Here is a 17,930-nt window from a genome sequence, read left to right on the forward strand (position 1 = left end):
GGAACTAAAACATCACTCTCATTATCTTTCCTCTCCTCACCCACCACTCTGTTTCATGTCCTTCTATTCTTTTATCTTGGTATCCCTTTTTAAAGTCTGTACATCTTTAGCTCCCTTTTTTGTGTGGTTGTATTCTGCCCAAGATTTGGAATCCATGGATACCACCAACCTAAAACTGTGATCACCTCTCTGATAAGTAACTCTGTGAGATAGAACAGGCATTGCTGAAATATATGGTATCATACATGTTAATAATGCAAACTCTTAATTCTTTTGCTTTGTTTATTTTGGCAATGCAAATGTTATCACCCCCTCCTTATTTTTGGAGGGGAACTGTTTAATAATGTGCACATTAAAAAAAAAAAGCTTCCAATGAACTCACTAATCACATACCCAGTAAAATAGACAGAGGTCAACCTGATACTCACATATTTATGTGCAATTTGTTGAAAATTCAGACAAAATACACTTCCTTCCCCCCTCCCAAAAAAAACCAGAACACCTGTCTAATTATTTTAAACATTAACATTTGATAGACATTCATAGTTTGTTAGATATGTATAATCAGAAATTTCACACAATTTAATAAAATTACCAGAAAGATGCTCACTCTGATAAAGATAACATCCTGTTTAACAGAGTTGATGATTAGATTACTATTTAATGTTTCTTTAACAAAAAGCTCATTATTTTAATGAACATTGCGTTGGCTCTGATAGTTCCATGGTAAGGATTCATAAACCTGTAAGAACTTCATAAATAACTTAATAGTTTAAGAAATATTCTTCCCACCTGACATTTTAGTTAAATAAAGCTGTTTTGGAAACCCAGCAAAATATAGGTGATAAAAGAAGGAACATTGCAGTAGCAAGAGTTCAGGTTAGGCTTTATATAAAGAAAGTTAAATTAGCTTGCTCATCTTCTTCCAACACTAATTTTGGAGTGCATCCACAGTATAAATCATATGCTCTGAATGTTTTAATTAAATAAAAGATTCATTCCTAAAAGTTTTTAGCACATAAAAGACACTTAGAGCCAGAAAGCTTCTATACACTACATATATTGTTCCATCTTATCAAGAGAGGACAAAAACTTTTCTTTTCAAGTTAGTCATTGAATATTTAGGTAATTTATGAAGAGATAGGGAAACTTTCCCTCGCTACCCATAAAAATAAATAACTAATTCTATTACTTTCATACTTCAGTAAATAATAAAGAGTAGAGGGTATGCAAATATGTTCTGTGGAAAGCAAAGACTCTTTATAACACTTTTATTAGTGAACAATGATAATATTATTTTTCTTACACAGGAAAAGAATCAATTCAGTTCCTAGACATCAAATAAGTTAAGGGTTTTTTTTTTAGTTTAAGGTCCTATTTATAATGTTTTCTTTTTCTTTCTTTAAAGGATCATCTATTTCACCTGGACTGGAACAAATTTGAGAGAGGACGAGGCAGGTGCCCTTTTGACCCCAGCTCCTCCTTCATCTCTACTTTAATTGGTAATGAACTTTATGTCTCAATCTTCAAGGTGCTGTCAAACTGTCTGTCTTAGTATCTTTCATCAGCTCTGCAAGGTATTGTCAGTATTTCCTTACAGCCATAACTTGTAATGGTGGTACCCACATTAATATTACATTCCAGACAGTGTAAATATGAGCAAGTGTATCTCAGATGAGCAAGCAGATGTAGTATTATATGTGCCTTTATACAAAGATAATTGACTACTACTTAATATTAATGGCAACAACAGTTTTCCTTTCCTTGATAGCAAAACAATATATTCAGTTCAAAATATTTACACAAATGAAACATGCATCCAACAATGCCAGTTTGCAAGATGAGCTACAAAACTTAATTTTGATAAAAGAAATCCGAGTGAGAAAAATGCTGTTAGGTCAAATGGTTTCTATAAGTGAGGACTTTTGTTGTCATCGCAACCTATGACATTTCTTAAAATGCCAAGTGTCCAGGGTTTGCAATTGACTTGTAAGCCAAACAAGGATGCTTACAGGGAGAAGAGTGTATTTCAGCAATAGACTATAGCCCCAATCTTACAAAATAATTCATAGTGATAGAAATGTAGCCGTGTTAGTCTGGGGTAGTTGAAGCAAAATGCAGGACAATGTAGCACTTTAAAGACTAACAAGATGGTTTATTAGATGATGAGCTTTCGTGGGCCAGACCCACTTCCTCAGATCAAATAGTGGAAGAAAGTAGTCACAACCATATATACCAAAGGATACAATTTAAAAAAAAATGAACAAATATGAAAAGGACAAATCACATTGCAGAACAGAAGGGGGATGCGGGGGGGTGGGAAGGGGGAGGAAGGAAGGTAAGTGTCTGTGAATTGCTGATATTAAAGGTAGGGAGAGTGGGATGTTTGTGAGTTAATGGTATTACAGGTGATAATTGGGGAAACTGTCTTGGTAATGGGTGAGAAAGTTCAAAGACTTGTTAAGTCCTTGTTGGTAAGTGTCGAATTTTAACATGAATGACAGTTCAGAGGATTCCCTTTCAAGTGCAGATGTAAAAGGTCTTTGTAGCAGAATGCAGGTGGCTAAGTCATTTCTTTATGGCTGACCTAGAACAACGTTTCCTCAACTCCCGTCCCCTTTCACCCCTCCTCTACCTACGGTACATCGATGACATCTTTATGATCTGGACACATGGCCAAGAAACACTGGAGATATTCCACAGAGATTTCAACAACCTACACCCCACCATCAACCTCAGCCTGGACCATTCTACACGAGAGATCCACTTCCTGGACACCACCGTACAAATCAACAATGGAAAATTAGACACCACTCTCTACAGAAAACCCACTGACTCATACAGTTACCTACATGCATCCAGCTCCCATCCAGAACACACCACACGATCCATCGTCTATAGCCAAGCCCTTCGATACAACCGCATCTGCTCTAACCCCACTGACAGAGACCAGAAGCTTCAGGATCTCTACCAAGCATTTATAAATCTCAACTACCCACCCAGAGAAACAAAAAAGCAAATTGAAAGAGCCAGACGAATACCTAGAAACCATCTACTTCAAGACAGACCCAAGAAAACCAACAATAGAACACCACTTGTCATCACCTACAACCCCCAACTTAAACCTGTCCAACACATTATCAATAAACTACAGCCTATATTGGAACAGGATACCATACTCAAAAAGGCTCTGGGAGACAGACCCATAGTCTCCTATAGACAACCACCTAACCTCAAGATGATTCTTACCAACCACCACAGGACATACCACACTAATACCAACCCTGGTACCTTCCCTTGCAACAAACCCCGTTGCCAGCTTTGTCCACATATTCATTCTGCTGATACCATTATTGGACCTAACCAAGTGAGTTATAAGATCAAGAACACATATTCCTGCGCATCCAGAAATATAATCTACGCTATCATGTGCCGAAAGTGTCCGTCTGCTATGTACATTGGACAAACATCTCAGACACTTCACCAAAGGATTAATGCCCACAAAACAGATATCAGACAAGATCACAAAGAGAAAACAGTTTCTTGCCACTTTAACCAGAAAGGACACTCTCTAAATGACTTAGCCACCTGCATTCTGCTACAAAGACCTTTTACATCTGCACTTGAAAGGGAATCCTCTGAACTGTCATTCATGTTAAAATTCGACACTTACCAACAAGGACTTAACAAGTCTTTGAACTTTCTCACCCATTACCAAGACAGTTTCCCCAATTATCACCTGTAATACCATTAACTCACAAACATCCCACTCTCCCTACCTTTAATATCAGCAATTCACAGACACTTACCTTCCTTCCTCCCCCTTCCCACCCCCCCGCATCCCCCTTCTGTTCTGCAATGTGATTTGTCCTTTTCATATTTGTTCATTTTTTTTAAATTGTATCCTTTGGTATATATGGTTGTGACTACTTTCTTCCACTATTTGATCTGAGGAAGTGGGTCTGGCCCACGAAAGCTCATCATCTAATAAACCATCTTGTTAGTCTTTAAAGTGCTACATTGTCCTGCATTTTGCTTCAAAATAATTCATGTGGACACATCGCCAGGCCACCACAGAACAACACTGAGTTCTGCCCAAGAAGATCTCATTGCAGGATCAAGACATTTGAAACTACAATACAATGCAATCCAATACATATTTATTTTATAATCTGGTGGTGTTGGACAAAGTGTAGGATATCATAGCTTGCCAACTTTATAATACAAAGATGTTAGACTAGTAGGGGACAGTAGATAAGGAGAGGTGTTGATCAGAGTACAAGCAGTCCCCGGGTTACGTACAAGATAGGGACTGTAGGTTTGTTCTTAAGTTGAATCTGTATGTAAGTCGGAACTGGCGTCAGCCGCTGCTGAAACTGATCAGTTTCAACCGCGGCTGAATCTGGATGCCAGTTCTGACTTACATACATATTCAACTTAAGAAACCCAGGCGTCCCCAAGTCAGCTGCTGCTGAAACTGATCAGCGGCTGATTCCAGGAAGCCTGGGGAAGAGCAACTCTGCCTCGGGCTTCCTGTAGTCAGCCGCTGGTCAGTTTCAGCAGCGGCTGACTTGGGGATGCCTGGGGCAGAGCAGCTCGGGTGCTGCTGGGTTGCTCCAGTAGCGCAGCTCCTCGGCGCTACTAGAGCAACCCAGCAGCACCCCAGCTGCTCTGCCCCAGGCGTCCTGATTCAGCCGCTGCTGAAACTGACCAGCAGCGGCTGAATCAGGACGCCTGGGGCAGAGCAGCTAGGGTGCTGCCGGGTTGGTCCGGAGCGGCGCTGCGGGACCAACCCGGCAACCCCCAGCTGCTCTATCCCAGGGGTAGGCAAGAAAACCCTGGTCTGCTGGGGGGGGCACTAGCTGCACCCCCCCCCCCAGCAGACCAGGGGGACAGGAGCAAAGCCGCTGAGCACGCCCGCAGCGGGACAGCCCGGGCGCACTTGGGCTGTCCCGCTGCGGGCTGTCCCGCTGCGGGCGTGCTCCGTGGCTTTGCTCCTATTCCCCTGTCTGCTGGGGGGGTCCAGCAAAGCCGCTGGACCCCCCCTGCAGACCAGGGACACCAGAGCAAAGCCGCCCAGGAGCCACCCGTGAGCTCCGGGGCGAGAAAAGCCCCCTTCGTAAGTGCGGATCCGCCGTAAGTCGGGGACTGCCTGTAATAGGTACAAGAAACAGGCCAGCAACTAGTGGTTCTGAGAAATGCAAATGTGATTATTTTTGAGGGTTTTTTTAAGGGATAGTCAGTGAGAGAGACATAGATCACTTGATGATTACCTGTTCTGTTCATTCCCTTTGGGGCACGTGCAATTGGCCACTCTTGGAAGATAGGACCCAGTATGACCATTCTTATGTTATTGTCTGAAATTGGAATTGAGTTGTGTTCTGAGTGAATATACCTAGCCATTAGGTACTTGTACTTCAGACCTTGACATTAAGGAATTTCATGTCTGGATCTCAGAAAAAGCAGTTTGGGGTATGTCTACATAGCGTTTTAAAACCCATGCATCTCAGAGTTAGGATCTACATGCACTCAGGCTCAGCCTGGAGCTTAGGTTCTGAAACGGCAACTCAAAGAACCTTGAGCATAGTGAAGTATCTGGAGAACAATGAGAAGCATAGAAACAAGAATTGTAGCCATTAATAAATAACCATTTTTGTGGATGACACCAAAGCAGCATAAGTGAAAGGATGAACTACTGGCTCTCTCCAAGCATAACAAATGAAGGCTAATCATTGGATCAGGTAAGGCAACAGGAAGATCAGTAATATAATAGAAAACAGGCAAAGACTGAGGCAGACTAAGAAGACTTTAGCCATTTAGCTGTACACGGATCATGCAGCCATAAAAGGAGATAAGAAATTAAGAAAATAGTATGAGTGAGGGTGTAGCCCCAAGTTGGTGAATAATGCATTTGTATTCTGGCACCTGGCTTTGACAAAACGTATGTCAAATAGACTTGTGCACCTGTAAGCCATGATCAAGGGATTCTGGTTTACTCCTTCTTGCTTAGCCTGTTTAATATTGGACTTGGCAGCTCACTAGACAAGCAAGCATGTGCTTGAAGAACAAACTGCCTAGCACTGGCAGGCAAGATTGCAAACTCGGGGAGCTGGCGGGGGAGGGGGGGGTTGGAGGAAAGGGGAGAGAAGGGGTGTTATTCATCCCAGATGAAGAACAAATATATTTGTTTTGTATCAAGAGAAAAGAAGTTGTAAAGAGAGAAACAAGAACATTTGTCAAAATTCCTAAATGATTTAGATGCCTCGTTAAAAGTCACAGGGAGTTAGGCTCTTAAATGACTAGGGCCTAGGCTTCCCAGCTGGTTTCAACAAAAATACCAGACATACTTGACATTATATCACAATCTACATTACATCTTATTTAGAAAATACCAGACATTTATATTTTCTCATATTTTCTCAATTTGTTTCCCAAACACAAAGCTCAAATACTGGACTGTCTAATTCAAAACTGGACATCTGGCAACCCTACTAGGGCCCGTATCCTCAATGGTGTTTAGGAATCAAACTCCTTTTGATTTCAATGGAAGTTAGGCAGCTAACATTGTGATGAAGATGGTCCTAAGTCACTTATAAAAGTGTGACTTAGGTTCTTTTAATCAGTTTCCTAAGGGCCTTTAATAAATCGTCAGTTTAGCCCAATTACTATTACATTTCTTTTGAAGGATTTGAAGTCTGTTTCCAACTTTATAAACTAGGGTTTTCCTGCAACTACCAAATCCTCCATTCTTTTGAGGCCTCCCTCTAAGGATACAGCTCGACTGCGGGAGGCGGGAGGAGGGGAAGGGGGGGGCGCAGAGGGATACCAGAAGTATCCTCAAAAACTCTGCTGCATCCAGGCAATGCATTTGCTCTTCCACTTTTTTTTTGCGAAAGAGCAAACACGCTCTTTCGGAAGCCCCATATTCCACATTGTACGAGGAAGAAGAGGGCATCCGAAAGAGGGTTTTTGTTTTCAACATTTGGCCCAGTCCAACAAAAGAATTGGAAAAAGGTACTCAAAATGCAGAGCGCATTTTGCATACGTTTTTCTGCCATAATCTTGTAGTCTAGCCGTGCCCTAAATTTCATGTTACTCCCGTTCTTGTTTAATTTATTATCTTCTTTCTGATTATAATTTGATTTTAATCAGGGATCCAGCATCCTTTCCACTAAGGTGAACAAAATGACTTTTAACAGTGGCATGATTGGTTTATTTGTTTGTTTGTTTGAATTTACCTGGGCTATTACATAAATAAACAAAGCTACTCTTATAAAGCCAGAGGGACTGTTACCAGAATGGATTTTCCTAGACAAAAAATAGACATTAAAACCGGGTATAAATTTGTAAGAGCTTACTAATAAAATATTAAATATATCAGAAGTTATAGACTTGAAGTGTTTTATTCACTGCTGTGGTCTTACACAATTAGCCTATGTGATTTATTACAGAGCTGCTTTTGACTATTGAAAGCATATACAATTATAAGGATATCTTTGTTTTGTTTTTTAGAAAATAGGTCCAAACAATAGGTCCAATTTATTACAAGGTAAATTTTGTGTGTAACTTATCTAAACATTTACATTTTATGCAACAGCTCTGTAGTTGAACATATATTCTGTTTCCTTATGCTGACAAATTATGACAAGTTTGATATAATTGTTTTTACTGATATTTTACCATCAGGTCAAACGGCCTATCATAAAACTAATTAAATCATAGGATATTCCATTTTAAAACCAACTCAGAAACTATCATTGTGTTGAACTGAGCTTTTAAATTGAAGTGTGAAAATAAACACAATTTTCTTCTGATCAAAGTAAAACTATTTAAATCTGATTTTAATCATACATACTGAAAATGACCTTCCAGATTCAAACAATTCTAAACTTTAATCACAGATAAAAGTGATTCCTCTATTTTGTTGCTGGGAGCTATTTCTGGGCTGAGTATTTCCACAGAGATATTTGAGCATTTTACTCCCATTAATTGTAATGGGCATTTCAATGGGAATCAGATACCTAAATACTTGAAATCAATGGGAATTCAGTGTGTAAGTTTCATTGAGGATCTAGGCCTGAATTACACCGGTGTAGAGCGTGGGACCCACCCCCCCCCCAGCACTGGGGAGCCCACTCTGGCACTCCAGCCCCCCTGCTGCTTCACTGCAGGGGCTGGAGCACACATAATCTACTAGGCTGGGCAGCCTGGCTCTGGTGTGCAAGGGGAATGTGGGGAGTATCTTTCTCCTTTGTTGAGGGCCACTTGTGTTCAGCCCCTGACATATGTCTGTGGGTCAGTGGCCCCCAACTCCCCCAAAAAATTCCCCACTTATGCTTTAAACCTTGGGTTACTGTTAGGAAAATTGTCATGGGATATGGCCATGTGTTTTCAGTCACATCAAAGATGACATCTTCATCAAGACATGTCCCCACTATTAATAACTGTGAGGATGCCTGTTGTTTTTTTTTAATGAAGGAGAGGGAGAGTGGGTTCCTGAAATCTAATAACGTTTCTTGCTCAGTCTTAGAAGAAGAAAAGGACTTTGTGTTTCTTGACCATTGCCACTTCAAGGAAAATTAGTTCTGCATTTTCCTCTGCTCTGCACATTTTTGCTTTTCACACTTTTTGGGTTAAAAATAAAATCCTGTTGTTATAGCTTGTCAGACAGAGCTCTAGTTACATTCCTGGACTGTAGAAATCATCATTTAATTTGTTATTCCTAATTAAAAGCACTCCAGAGCAAAGCCTGGCTTGAGCTTTAAAAGATAAAAACCAGAAGATAGCATTAGACTGATTAGATAGTGTACTATGCATGTGTCTTCACCAAAGATTTTAAATTACACTTTCTCAGCTGGGACCACCTCAAAATCAGGTTAAGATATTTGTTACACAGTCTACTAAACTAGAGTCTGTATGCTGTCAACTCCTTATTCTGCTAATTAAAAACAGATAAATGTGAATATTTTAGAAAGACAGGCAAGAACATTCCTTATATCCCAATGCACTCTACAACATTCTACAAGTATTTATGTTAATTTTGTGTACAGATTGCTTTGGTGCATCCTAAAAAGTTTACAGTAATGGGCTCTAATATTTATATAACTTTAAAGAAATGAGACTCTCATTGTTGAAGTTTAAACAATCTTTATGCTATATCCAGTGCTTTTGTTGTATTAATAAAAAAAAAAAAAAAAAAAAAAAAAGGTGCCGGTACTCCAAGGGAAAAATTGTTGAGATCTGACTGGAGGTGCTGGTACTGCGTCTGGAGGTGCCGGTACTGTGTACCAGGCAGTACCATAACAAAAAAAGCACTGGCTATATCTATTTGTTCCTTATTAATTTACATTCATACAGAAGGGACCAATTTTGGCTTTACCCTGCCTTCCTCCAGCATCTAAAATTCCCAAGAATTGTGAGTGCACGAAGAATGCAAAATTCAGCCGTTTTTTTTTTTTTTCAAATACCAGAATTTGTTTTTCCATATATGTAAAGCCCTTCTGCCAGCTGGAGCCAGCAGCAGTCAGGGCAAGATTAAATATTTAAGGTTTCCGCTCCATCCATTCAACACAGAACAGGCTTCAGCCGCAACCCAGTAATCTGGGAAATTCACACACCACCCCTGGGCACCTCTGGGAGGCAATGCTTCCCCAGTCACAAGCACAGAGTCTGAATGCAAAAAAAGAAACGTTTAATAACAAGGAAGGAAGTAATTTGGGAAACAGCAAAAAGTTCATAAACATTAGCCATGAGTAAAAGTCCCACCCTAAGTAGGTTGAGGAGTGGCCTTTTCTACACAGGTTCTTAAGTCCAGCAACCAAATGTCCCCTTCAAATGCCAAAACCTTCTCTGCACTCCACTCTCAGTTACTGATCTTGGTCAGCGCTGACCCAAAGTTCAGAAGTGCATCCATAGATTTCATTTCCCATGCAAGGTGAGGGAGGTAAAGAGACATCTTACTCACTCCACTGGTCACTTGCCATCAACCTGATCCCTTCTCTTCACTGCCACTATGTTGTACCTATCCCCCGCCTGCCATGCCTCTCCACTACGACCCTGCTGGCCTCTCATCACAGCTCCTCACTACCACCCTGGTCACCATCCACTGCCATCTGCCTCTTGGTTGTGACTTCTGCCCATCAGTGTCAAATGCTTTAATTTCCCAGTGATTTCACTCCTACCAAGCAATATAGAAGAAACACAGCTCTACCACAATTAACATAAGAAAAGAGGCTCTTAATGATGCCTGTTTGACTCTGTTCTTTAAACAGTGTAGGAGGGAAGAAGGGGGGAAAGAGGACAAACCAGTCCAAGCAAGGGATGGTATGTAGCTTGTGATTTTGGTTATTAAAAAATTGGATCCAAGATAAAACAGCATGGCACAGATACAAAGGCAGAAACAGAAACTCTACTGCAAACAAAGGCACAAAATAAAACAGAATGCCTTTGCAAATGTAAAACAAGTAAGAAATGCAAACGCAAACAATACTCCAGTTCCAAGCCACAAAACACAAGTGCAACATCTCTCAGTTGCCCACGTAAATCCTCTCCCCTTCCCTTACAGCAACACACCCAGGGTATGTCTACACTACAGCGTTAATTTGAGTTAACTTAATTCAAAATAGTTAATTTGAATTAAGCTAATTCGAATTAATGCATCTACAGAAAAACCTATTTTGAAATAGTATTTTCCTATTTCGAAATCGCATGTCCACACTGAGTGGATCCTGAACCGAAGTTAAGGCTGGCCGGAAACAGTCTTAAAATCATGCAGGCTTGGAGCTTGCACGGGCACTGTGGCCAGGGTCTATCCCTTTATGGCTCTGGGGCTGGGGGAGAGGATAGTTTTCCTGGTTAGGCCCAGAGTGCCCACAAGGGCTCCCTGGGAAGGGCTGGAGGCCCCCTATTTCAAATTAAGTGTCTACACAGCACTTAATTCGAAATAGCTATTTTGAATTTGGCATTACTCCTCGTAGAATGAGGTTTGCCAAATTCAAATTAAGCACTCCGCTATTTCGAATCAATTCAGAAATAGTGGTTTGTATGTATAGACTCTATTAAAGTTAACTCAGAATAACGGCTGTTATTTCAAATTAACTTTGCAGCATAGACATACCCCCAGAGTCCCAGCTAGCTGTAAGAGAAAAATTCCTGCTTACATATATGAAACTCTTAATTAAAAATCATTGCACCATTGGAGCAACTTAGTCTGTGGATTCTCCATCACTTGCAATTTTTAAATCAACCTTGGATTTTTTTTCTAAAAGATATGCTCTGGTTTAAATAGTAGTTAATTCAGCAGATCCAGGGAACTCAGACTGGTATGATCACAAAGATTCTTCTGGCCTTATAATCTATGAATGTATGAGCTCCTCAGATCTTGAAATACTTTCCTTGTGGAATCAGCGATCACAGCCCACTAGATCAAATTCCAGTTACTTATCCCTTATTTTCCTCTCTTCTTACTATCAGATCAATAGTTTGGGCTATGAGACAAGCAAATTGACAAGAAGAGAAAGAGAGATGTGGTTAAGCTGTTCCCTACTTTACATAATTCACTTGCTTTCAAAAACACTATGTTTGTGCACATTTATGAAAAGACAGTGGACTGAGCACTGACCTGGAAGTCAGAAGTTCTATTTTGAGTTCTGTCTTGATTTAGAGGCAACTATGAACAAGTAACTGTCCTTCAGTTTGAAATGGGATGCCTGATGATGATTTCCTTCTTTGTAAAATTCTTTGAGAGCTACAGAAGAAAAACTCTCTATAGGCCTTACCAAAACACAATGCGAAGTCTGTCAACGACTTCAGTGGCCTTTACATCAAGTGCTAAAAAGCTAAATGTTGTCATTAACCAAGATAGAAAGCAAAATTAGGAAAAAATCATAAGAAACTTATAAGTTAAGATTACAGAAGGTACAGCTATCCTGTATGTCCTGTATCTTTTATTATATGAATCCTATAACATAAATAGGGACTATATTAATCTTCCTTAATTACCAAGTCTTGTGGATAAGGGAGAAGCGGTGGATGTGGTATACCTAGACTTTAGTAAGGCGTTTGATACGGTCTCGCATGATATTCTTATCAATAAACTAGGTAAATACAACTTAGATGGGGCTACTATAAGGTGGATGCATAACTGGCTGGATAACCGTACTCAGAGAGTAGTTATTAATGGTTCACAATCCTGCTGGAAAGGCATGACAAGTGGGGTTGCGCAGGAGTCTGTTTTGGGACTGGCTCTGTTCAATATCTTCATCAACGATTTACATATTGGTATAGAAAGTACGCTTTATTAAGTTTGCAGATGATACCAAGCTGGGAGGGATTGTGACTAATCGGGAGGATAAGGTCATAATTCAAAATGACCTGGACAAATTGGAGAAATGGTCTGAGATAAATAGAAAGAAGTTTAATAAAGACAAATGCAAAGTGCTCCACTTGGGAAGGAACAATCAGTTTCACACATACAGAATGGGAAGCGACGGTCTGGGAAGGAGTATGGCATAAAGGGATCTAGGGATTATAGTGGACCACAAGTTAAATATGAGTCAGCAGTATGATGCTGTTGCAAAGAAAGCAAACATGATTTTGGGATGTATTAACAGCTGTGTTGTGAGCAAGACATGAGAAATCATTCTTCCGCTCTACTCTGTGCTGGTTAGGCCTCAATTGGAGTATTGTGTCCAGTTCTGGGCACCGCATTTCAAGAAAGATGTGAAAAAATTGGAGAGGGTCCAGAGAAGAGCAACGAGAATGATTAAAGGTCCAGAGAACATGACCTATGAGGGAAGGCTGAAGGAATTGGGTTTGTTTAGTTTGGAAAAGAGAAGATTGAGGGGGGACATGATAGCAGTTTTCAGATATCTAAAAGGGTGTCACAAGGAGGAAGGAGAAAACTTGTTCATCTTGGCCTCTGAGGATAGAACAAGAAGCAATGGGCTTAAACTGCAGCAAGGGAGGTTTAGGTTGGACATTAGGAAAAAGTTCCTAACTGTCAGGGTGGTCAAAAACTGGAATAAATTGCCCAGGGAGGTTGTGGAATCCCCATCTCTGGATATATTTAAGAGCAGGTTAGATAAATGTCTATCAGAGATGGTCTAGACAGTATTTGGTCCTGCTATGAGGGCAGGGGACTGGACTCGATGACCTCTCGAGGTCCCTTCCAGTCCTAGTATTCTATTATTCTATGATTCTTAACTGAAAAAGAATAAGTGTATTGCCTAGTATAATTGTAAAAAGACAGCAGAGATTAACAACTTTGGAAATGTATTAGCATTTTCAAACATTTGTGATTCAGTCTATCTATATAACTTTAAAGTTGCATTTGGGTAAATTTTTTGTTTGTTTTTGGAGGCTCAGATTTTTAAGAAAATGAAAAAATAGAATTGTGCTTCCACTGAACCTTTGACATTTACATTTTTTTGAGTTTAATGGGCCATGGTAGGGATGCTGTAACCTATTCAATAAAATCTGCCAAACTGATTTCAGTGGAAATTTTAGATATGTAAAGGCTTCAGCTTGGATCCTTTTTTTGTTGTTGTTGTTCTGGAGAAGGCAGGCTGTGTTTAAGTAATGAAACCTCTCTCTCATTCTTTCTCTCTCTCTCTCTTTCTCTCTGTCTCTCTCTCAACAGAAATCCTATTTCAAGCAGCGATTTTATCCCACTAAGGGAAAAGTGCAAGTTTGACTTGGTACCACACACATTTCTGATTAACAAACTAGAACTATAGAAAACTGACATGTCACAATGAAATCAATTAAAGGCTGAATCTGCTAAGGAGTGTCAAAATATAATTGGAAATCATTAAGCAGATGTGTTTCTAGTGGGATACTGCATGGATTTGTTCTTAGCCGTACGCTATTTAATACTTATATCTATGACCTGATCCTAGAAGAAAAAAAAAACTAATCACCGATTAAGTTATAGGCAACTTAAAAATTGGGAGATTGGTAAATAATGAAGAGGATGAGTCATTGGTACTGAGAGAGCTGGATCACTTGGCAAGCTGGGTGCAATAAAACAAGAAGGGTATGTCTACACTACAACACTAATTCGAACTAACTTAATTCAAATTAGTTAATTCGAACTAAGCTAATTCGAATTAGTGCATCTAGACCTAAAAACTAATTCAAATTAGCATTTTGCTAATTCAAACTAGCATGTCCACATTGAGTGGACCCTGAACCGAAGTCAAGGATGGCCGGAACCAGTGCCGGCAGGGCATCAGGTTAGGACTTAGAGCGTGGAGTTGCTGCCTCAGGCTTGCCGAGGGCTGTGCTTAAAGGGACCCAACCCCCACTCCGGACAGACAGTTCTCAGGGTTCCCCACTTGCTTGTCTAACTCGATGACGAATGGCAAAGCAGTCCTGTCTTGGAGTGCCCTGAGTGCCCTCACTCGGTACATCACAGCACTCGGCCATCAGTCTGGCTGCACTTGTTGCAGGCTGCCATCCCGGAGGGGAGAGGGGTTAGTCGGGGGCTGTCAGGATCCAGGAGGTCCTGCAGGAGAGCTTCCACCCCGAGGAGCCCACAGAGCCACCCCAGTCCTTCCCATCGGTGACTCGTGCCCCATTCCTCCCTTACCTCCTTCCACTTACCCCTCCCTAGCCCCCCTTCCTGATGTAAAAAATAAAGGACACGTGTGTTCAAAAATACAAACTCTTTATTTAACAAAACTCGGTGGGAGGGGGGATTAACCTCTGGCGAGACTGGGAAAAGGAGGTGGGAGAGGGGAAGAGAGAGGGTGGAAGAGGGGAGGGAAAACCTGGGAGGAGGGAGCTGGAAGGGCGAAGCCATGGGAAGAAGGAGGAGGGGAAGTATAAAACTATGGTATGCCATATCTTCAGTACTGTGTACAGATGTGGTCTTCTGAACTCAAAAAAGATATTTTGGCCTTGGAAAGGGTTCAGAAAAGGGCAACTACAATGATTAGGGGTTTGGAACAGGTCCCATATGAAGAGAGGCTAAAGAGATTGGGACTTTTCAGCTTAGAAAAGAGGAGACTGATGGGGGATATGACAGAGGTCTATAAAAGCATGAGTGGTGTTGAGAGGGTGAATAAAGAAAAGTTCTTCATTAGTTCCTATAATAGAAGGACTAGAGGACACCAAATGAAATGAATGGACAGCAAGTTTAAAACTAATAAGCGAAAGTTCTTCACACGGCACATAGTCAACTTGTGGAACTCCTTGCCACAGGAGGCTGTGAAGGCTAGAACTATAACAGAGTTTAAAGAGAAGTTAGATAAATTCACGGACGTTGGGTCCATGGAGTGCTATTAGCCAGGGGGTAGGAACGGTGTCCCTGGCCTCTATTTGTGGAAGGCTGGAGCTGGATGGCATGAGACAAATCGCTTGGTCATTGTCTTTGGTCCATCCCCTCTGGGGTACCTGGTGCTGGCCGCTGTCAGCAGACAGGCTAATGGGCTAGATTGGTCTGACCCAGTATGGCCATTCTTATGTTCTAAGCTCAGGGTCAGGGGTCTCACCGGACCAACTTGATTTTCATGCAGACCTGCTCCTGGGTTCGCATGTGGCCTTTGGTGGCCAGGCTGGCAGCTATCCTGCCCTAGACGGCTGCATTCCTGTGGCAGTACAGAGGTCGTGGACGTTGGAGGCCTCCCCCCAAACCTCGATGAGGTCCACGATCTCCGCACTAGACCAGGCAGGCACCCACCTCTTGCAGCCCCGAGCAGGCTCCTGGGAGCTGCCAGCCTGGTCCTTGGAAGAGGAGGAGGGCTGGGTGGCAGCGGGTGGCTGGCTCATGCCATGCCAAGTGCAGGGTCTGCTGGCTGGGTGCTGGTAGGCTTGAACTGGCACGAGCACTGTAGCCAGACTATGCTCCTTTAAGGGCTTCGGGGCTGGGAGGGGGGCAGAAGAGTTTCCCTGGCTTGGCCCAGAGTGGCCACCAGGGCAAGCTGGGGAGGGCTAGCCTCCCACTAGTTCGAATTAAGTGGCTACACAGCCCTTAATTCGAACTGCTTAATTCAAACTAGGCGTTAGTCCTCGTAGAATGAGGTTTACCTAGTTCGAATTAAGCGCTCCACTACTTTGAATTACATTCAAACTAGCCATTTGTATGTATAGACACTATTAAAGTTAATTCGAACTAATGGCTGTTAGTTCGAATTAACTTTGTAGTGTAGACATACCCGAAGTGTTTTAATATGGCTACATAGATGCATGTAGGAAATATGAACTTAGGCCATACTTATAGGACGGGGGGCTCTCTGCTGGGAAGCAGAGACTCTGAAAAAGGTGTAGGCAGCATAGTGGATAATCATCTGAACATGAGCTCCCAGTGCAGCACTGTAGCCAAAAGCACTAATGGAATCCTAGGGTACATAAACAGGGGAATCTTGACTAGGAACTAGAGAGATTATTTTACCTGCATATTGGCCCTGGTGCAATCACTGCTGAGTCCTGCCCACAATTCAAGAAGGATGTTTATCAACTGGAGAGGGTTCAGAGAACAGCCACGGATATTACAGGGATAAAACTAGGAGCTCAACCTATTTAGTCTATAAGTAGCTGCATGAGGAACAAATATTTCATAGTCTGCCCTTCAGTCTAACAAAAAAACAGTATAACGTGAGTCAGTGTCTGGAAGTGGAAGCAAGACAAATTGAGATAGGACATTTTTAATAGAGAGGGAAATTAATATTGGAATAATTTAACAAATTTATCAGCTTTTCATCACTGATAGATTTATATCACGACCGGAAGTTTTTCTAAAAGACATGATCTGGAAATTGTTTTGGGGAAGTCATACAAGAGGTCAGACCAGATTATGATAACCATCTCTTCTGGCCTTGGAATCTATGAGTCTAAATCCAATAGAGACTTTTCAATTGATTTCACATGCAAGGTGCTGCGGTGTTGGGTGGCAGTATAAAACCCTGAGGTAGAGCTAGGAGAGCACTTCACTCACATGCACTGTAAATAGCTGAATCTTCACAGCAGAGGAATAAAAAAAGTAGAAATTTACACCACAATTTTCAAACTTGGAGATCTCAGGTCCATACCTAAATCGGTTTTCTGAGCATTGTTTGTACATATGAAAATGTGGCCATTTATTTTGATGCCATAACACGATTTTTAAGGCTGAATCCAAAGTCTGTTGAAGTCAGTGAGACAGGAGAGAAAACAAAAAATCCCTAACTACCAAAAAGACAAAACATTTGCAGAATCAAGTTAAAGTTCTTGTGCTGAGACCACTCCTGCTATGGTGACCATATTATAATTTTATTGCTTCTTTGTACGTCCCCTTTCATCAATTGTCTTATACTTAGATCGGGGTGGGGAACCTAAGGCCCAAGAGCTGGATGTGGCCCCTGGGTTGCCTGTGTAAGCGGGGGAATGGTCCCGCTATTGTGGGGAACTTTCCTGGCTTCTATACCACCCCAGTGAAATGGACCAGCGAAAGGATCTGAGTCCCCGCTCCCACTTCCTTTACCCCACGGCTCCCCTGGTCCTGAGGGCTCCCCCTCCACTCTCCTGAGTAGCAGAGTCCTCAAAACCCCAACAAGGCTGGGCCCAGGTTTCCTGGGGCTTATTCCCTGACCTTGTAGTCACTAGGGGCAGGAGTTAGGGTGTCCCCACTCCGAGGTGCTCTCTTCACACTGCAGGCTTTCTTGGCCCAGTGATCATTTCATAAGGTTCAAAGCAAATACAATTTATTAAACATCAACTGATTAAAGAGAAAAGAATAAGAAAAAATGAGAATGGTTAAATGAGAACACACAGCCCTGCTCTGTAGCACAGGGACATCAAAACAGCAGTCTGCAGAGTGTAAGGACAGTCCACAGTCTCTTCCTTATAGTCCCCTTAGAGGCCCTGGATGTGCTGCAGGGGAGGAGGGGGGGGCTGCAGGCTGGACATGCCTGCTCTGGCAGTGACCACACAGCCTCAAGCTCTAAGTGGCC

General features: G+C 41.7%; 1 protein-coding gene across 1 annotated transcript in view; it reads left to right on the top strand.

Moving 5' to 3' along the window:
* The window catches only part of SEMA3E (semaphorin 3E), a 220,585-nt gene that overhangs the window by 156,214 nt on the left and 46,441 nt on the right, over nt 1-17,930 (top strand). The window contains exon 5 of the mRNA XM_025181682.3: nt 1,409-1,502. Coding sequence (XP_025037467.2) covers nt 1,409-1,502 — 94 coding nt within the window. The remainder of the gene's footprint in view (nt 1-1,408; nt 1,503-17,930) is intronic.

The sequence above is a fragment of the Pelodiscus sinensis genome, chromosome 1 (assembly GCF_052426305.1).
Source record: "Pelodiscus sinensis isolate ZL-2025 chromosome 1, ASM5242630v1, whole genome shotgun sequence".
NCBI classification, from domain to species: domain Eukaryota; kingdom Metazoa; phylum Chordata; order Testudines; family Trionychidae; genus Pelodiscus; species Pelodiscus sinensis.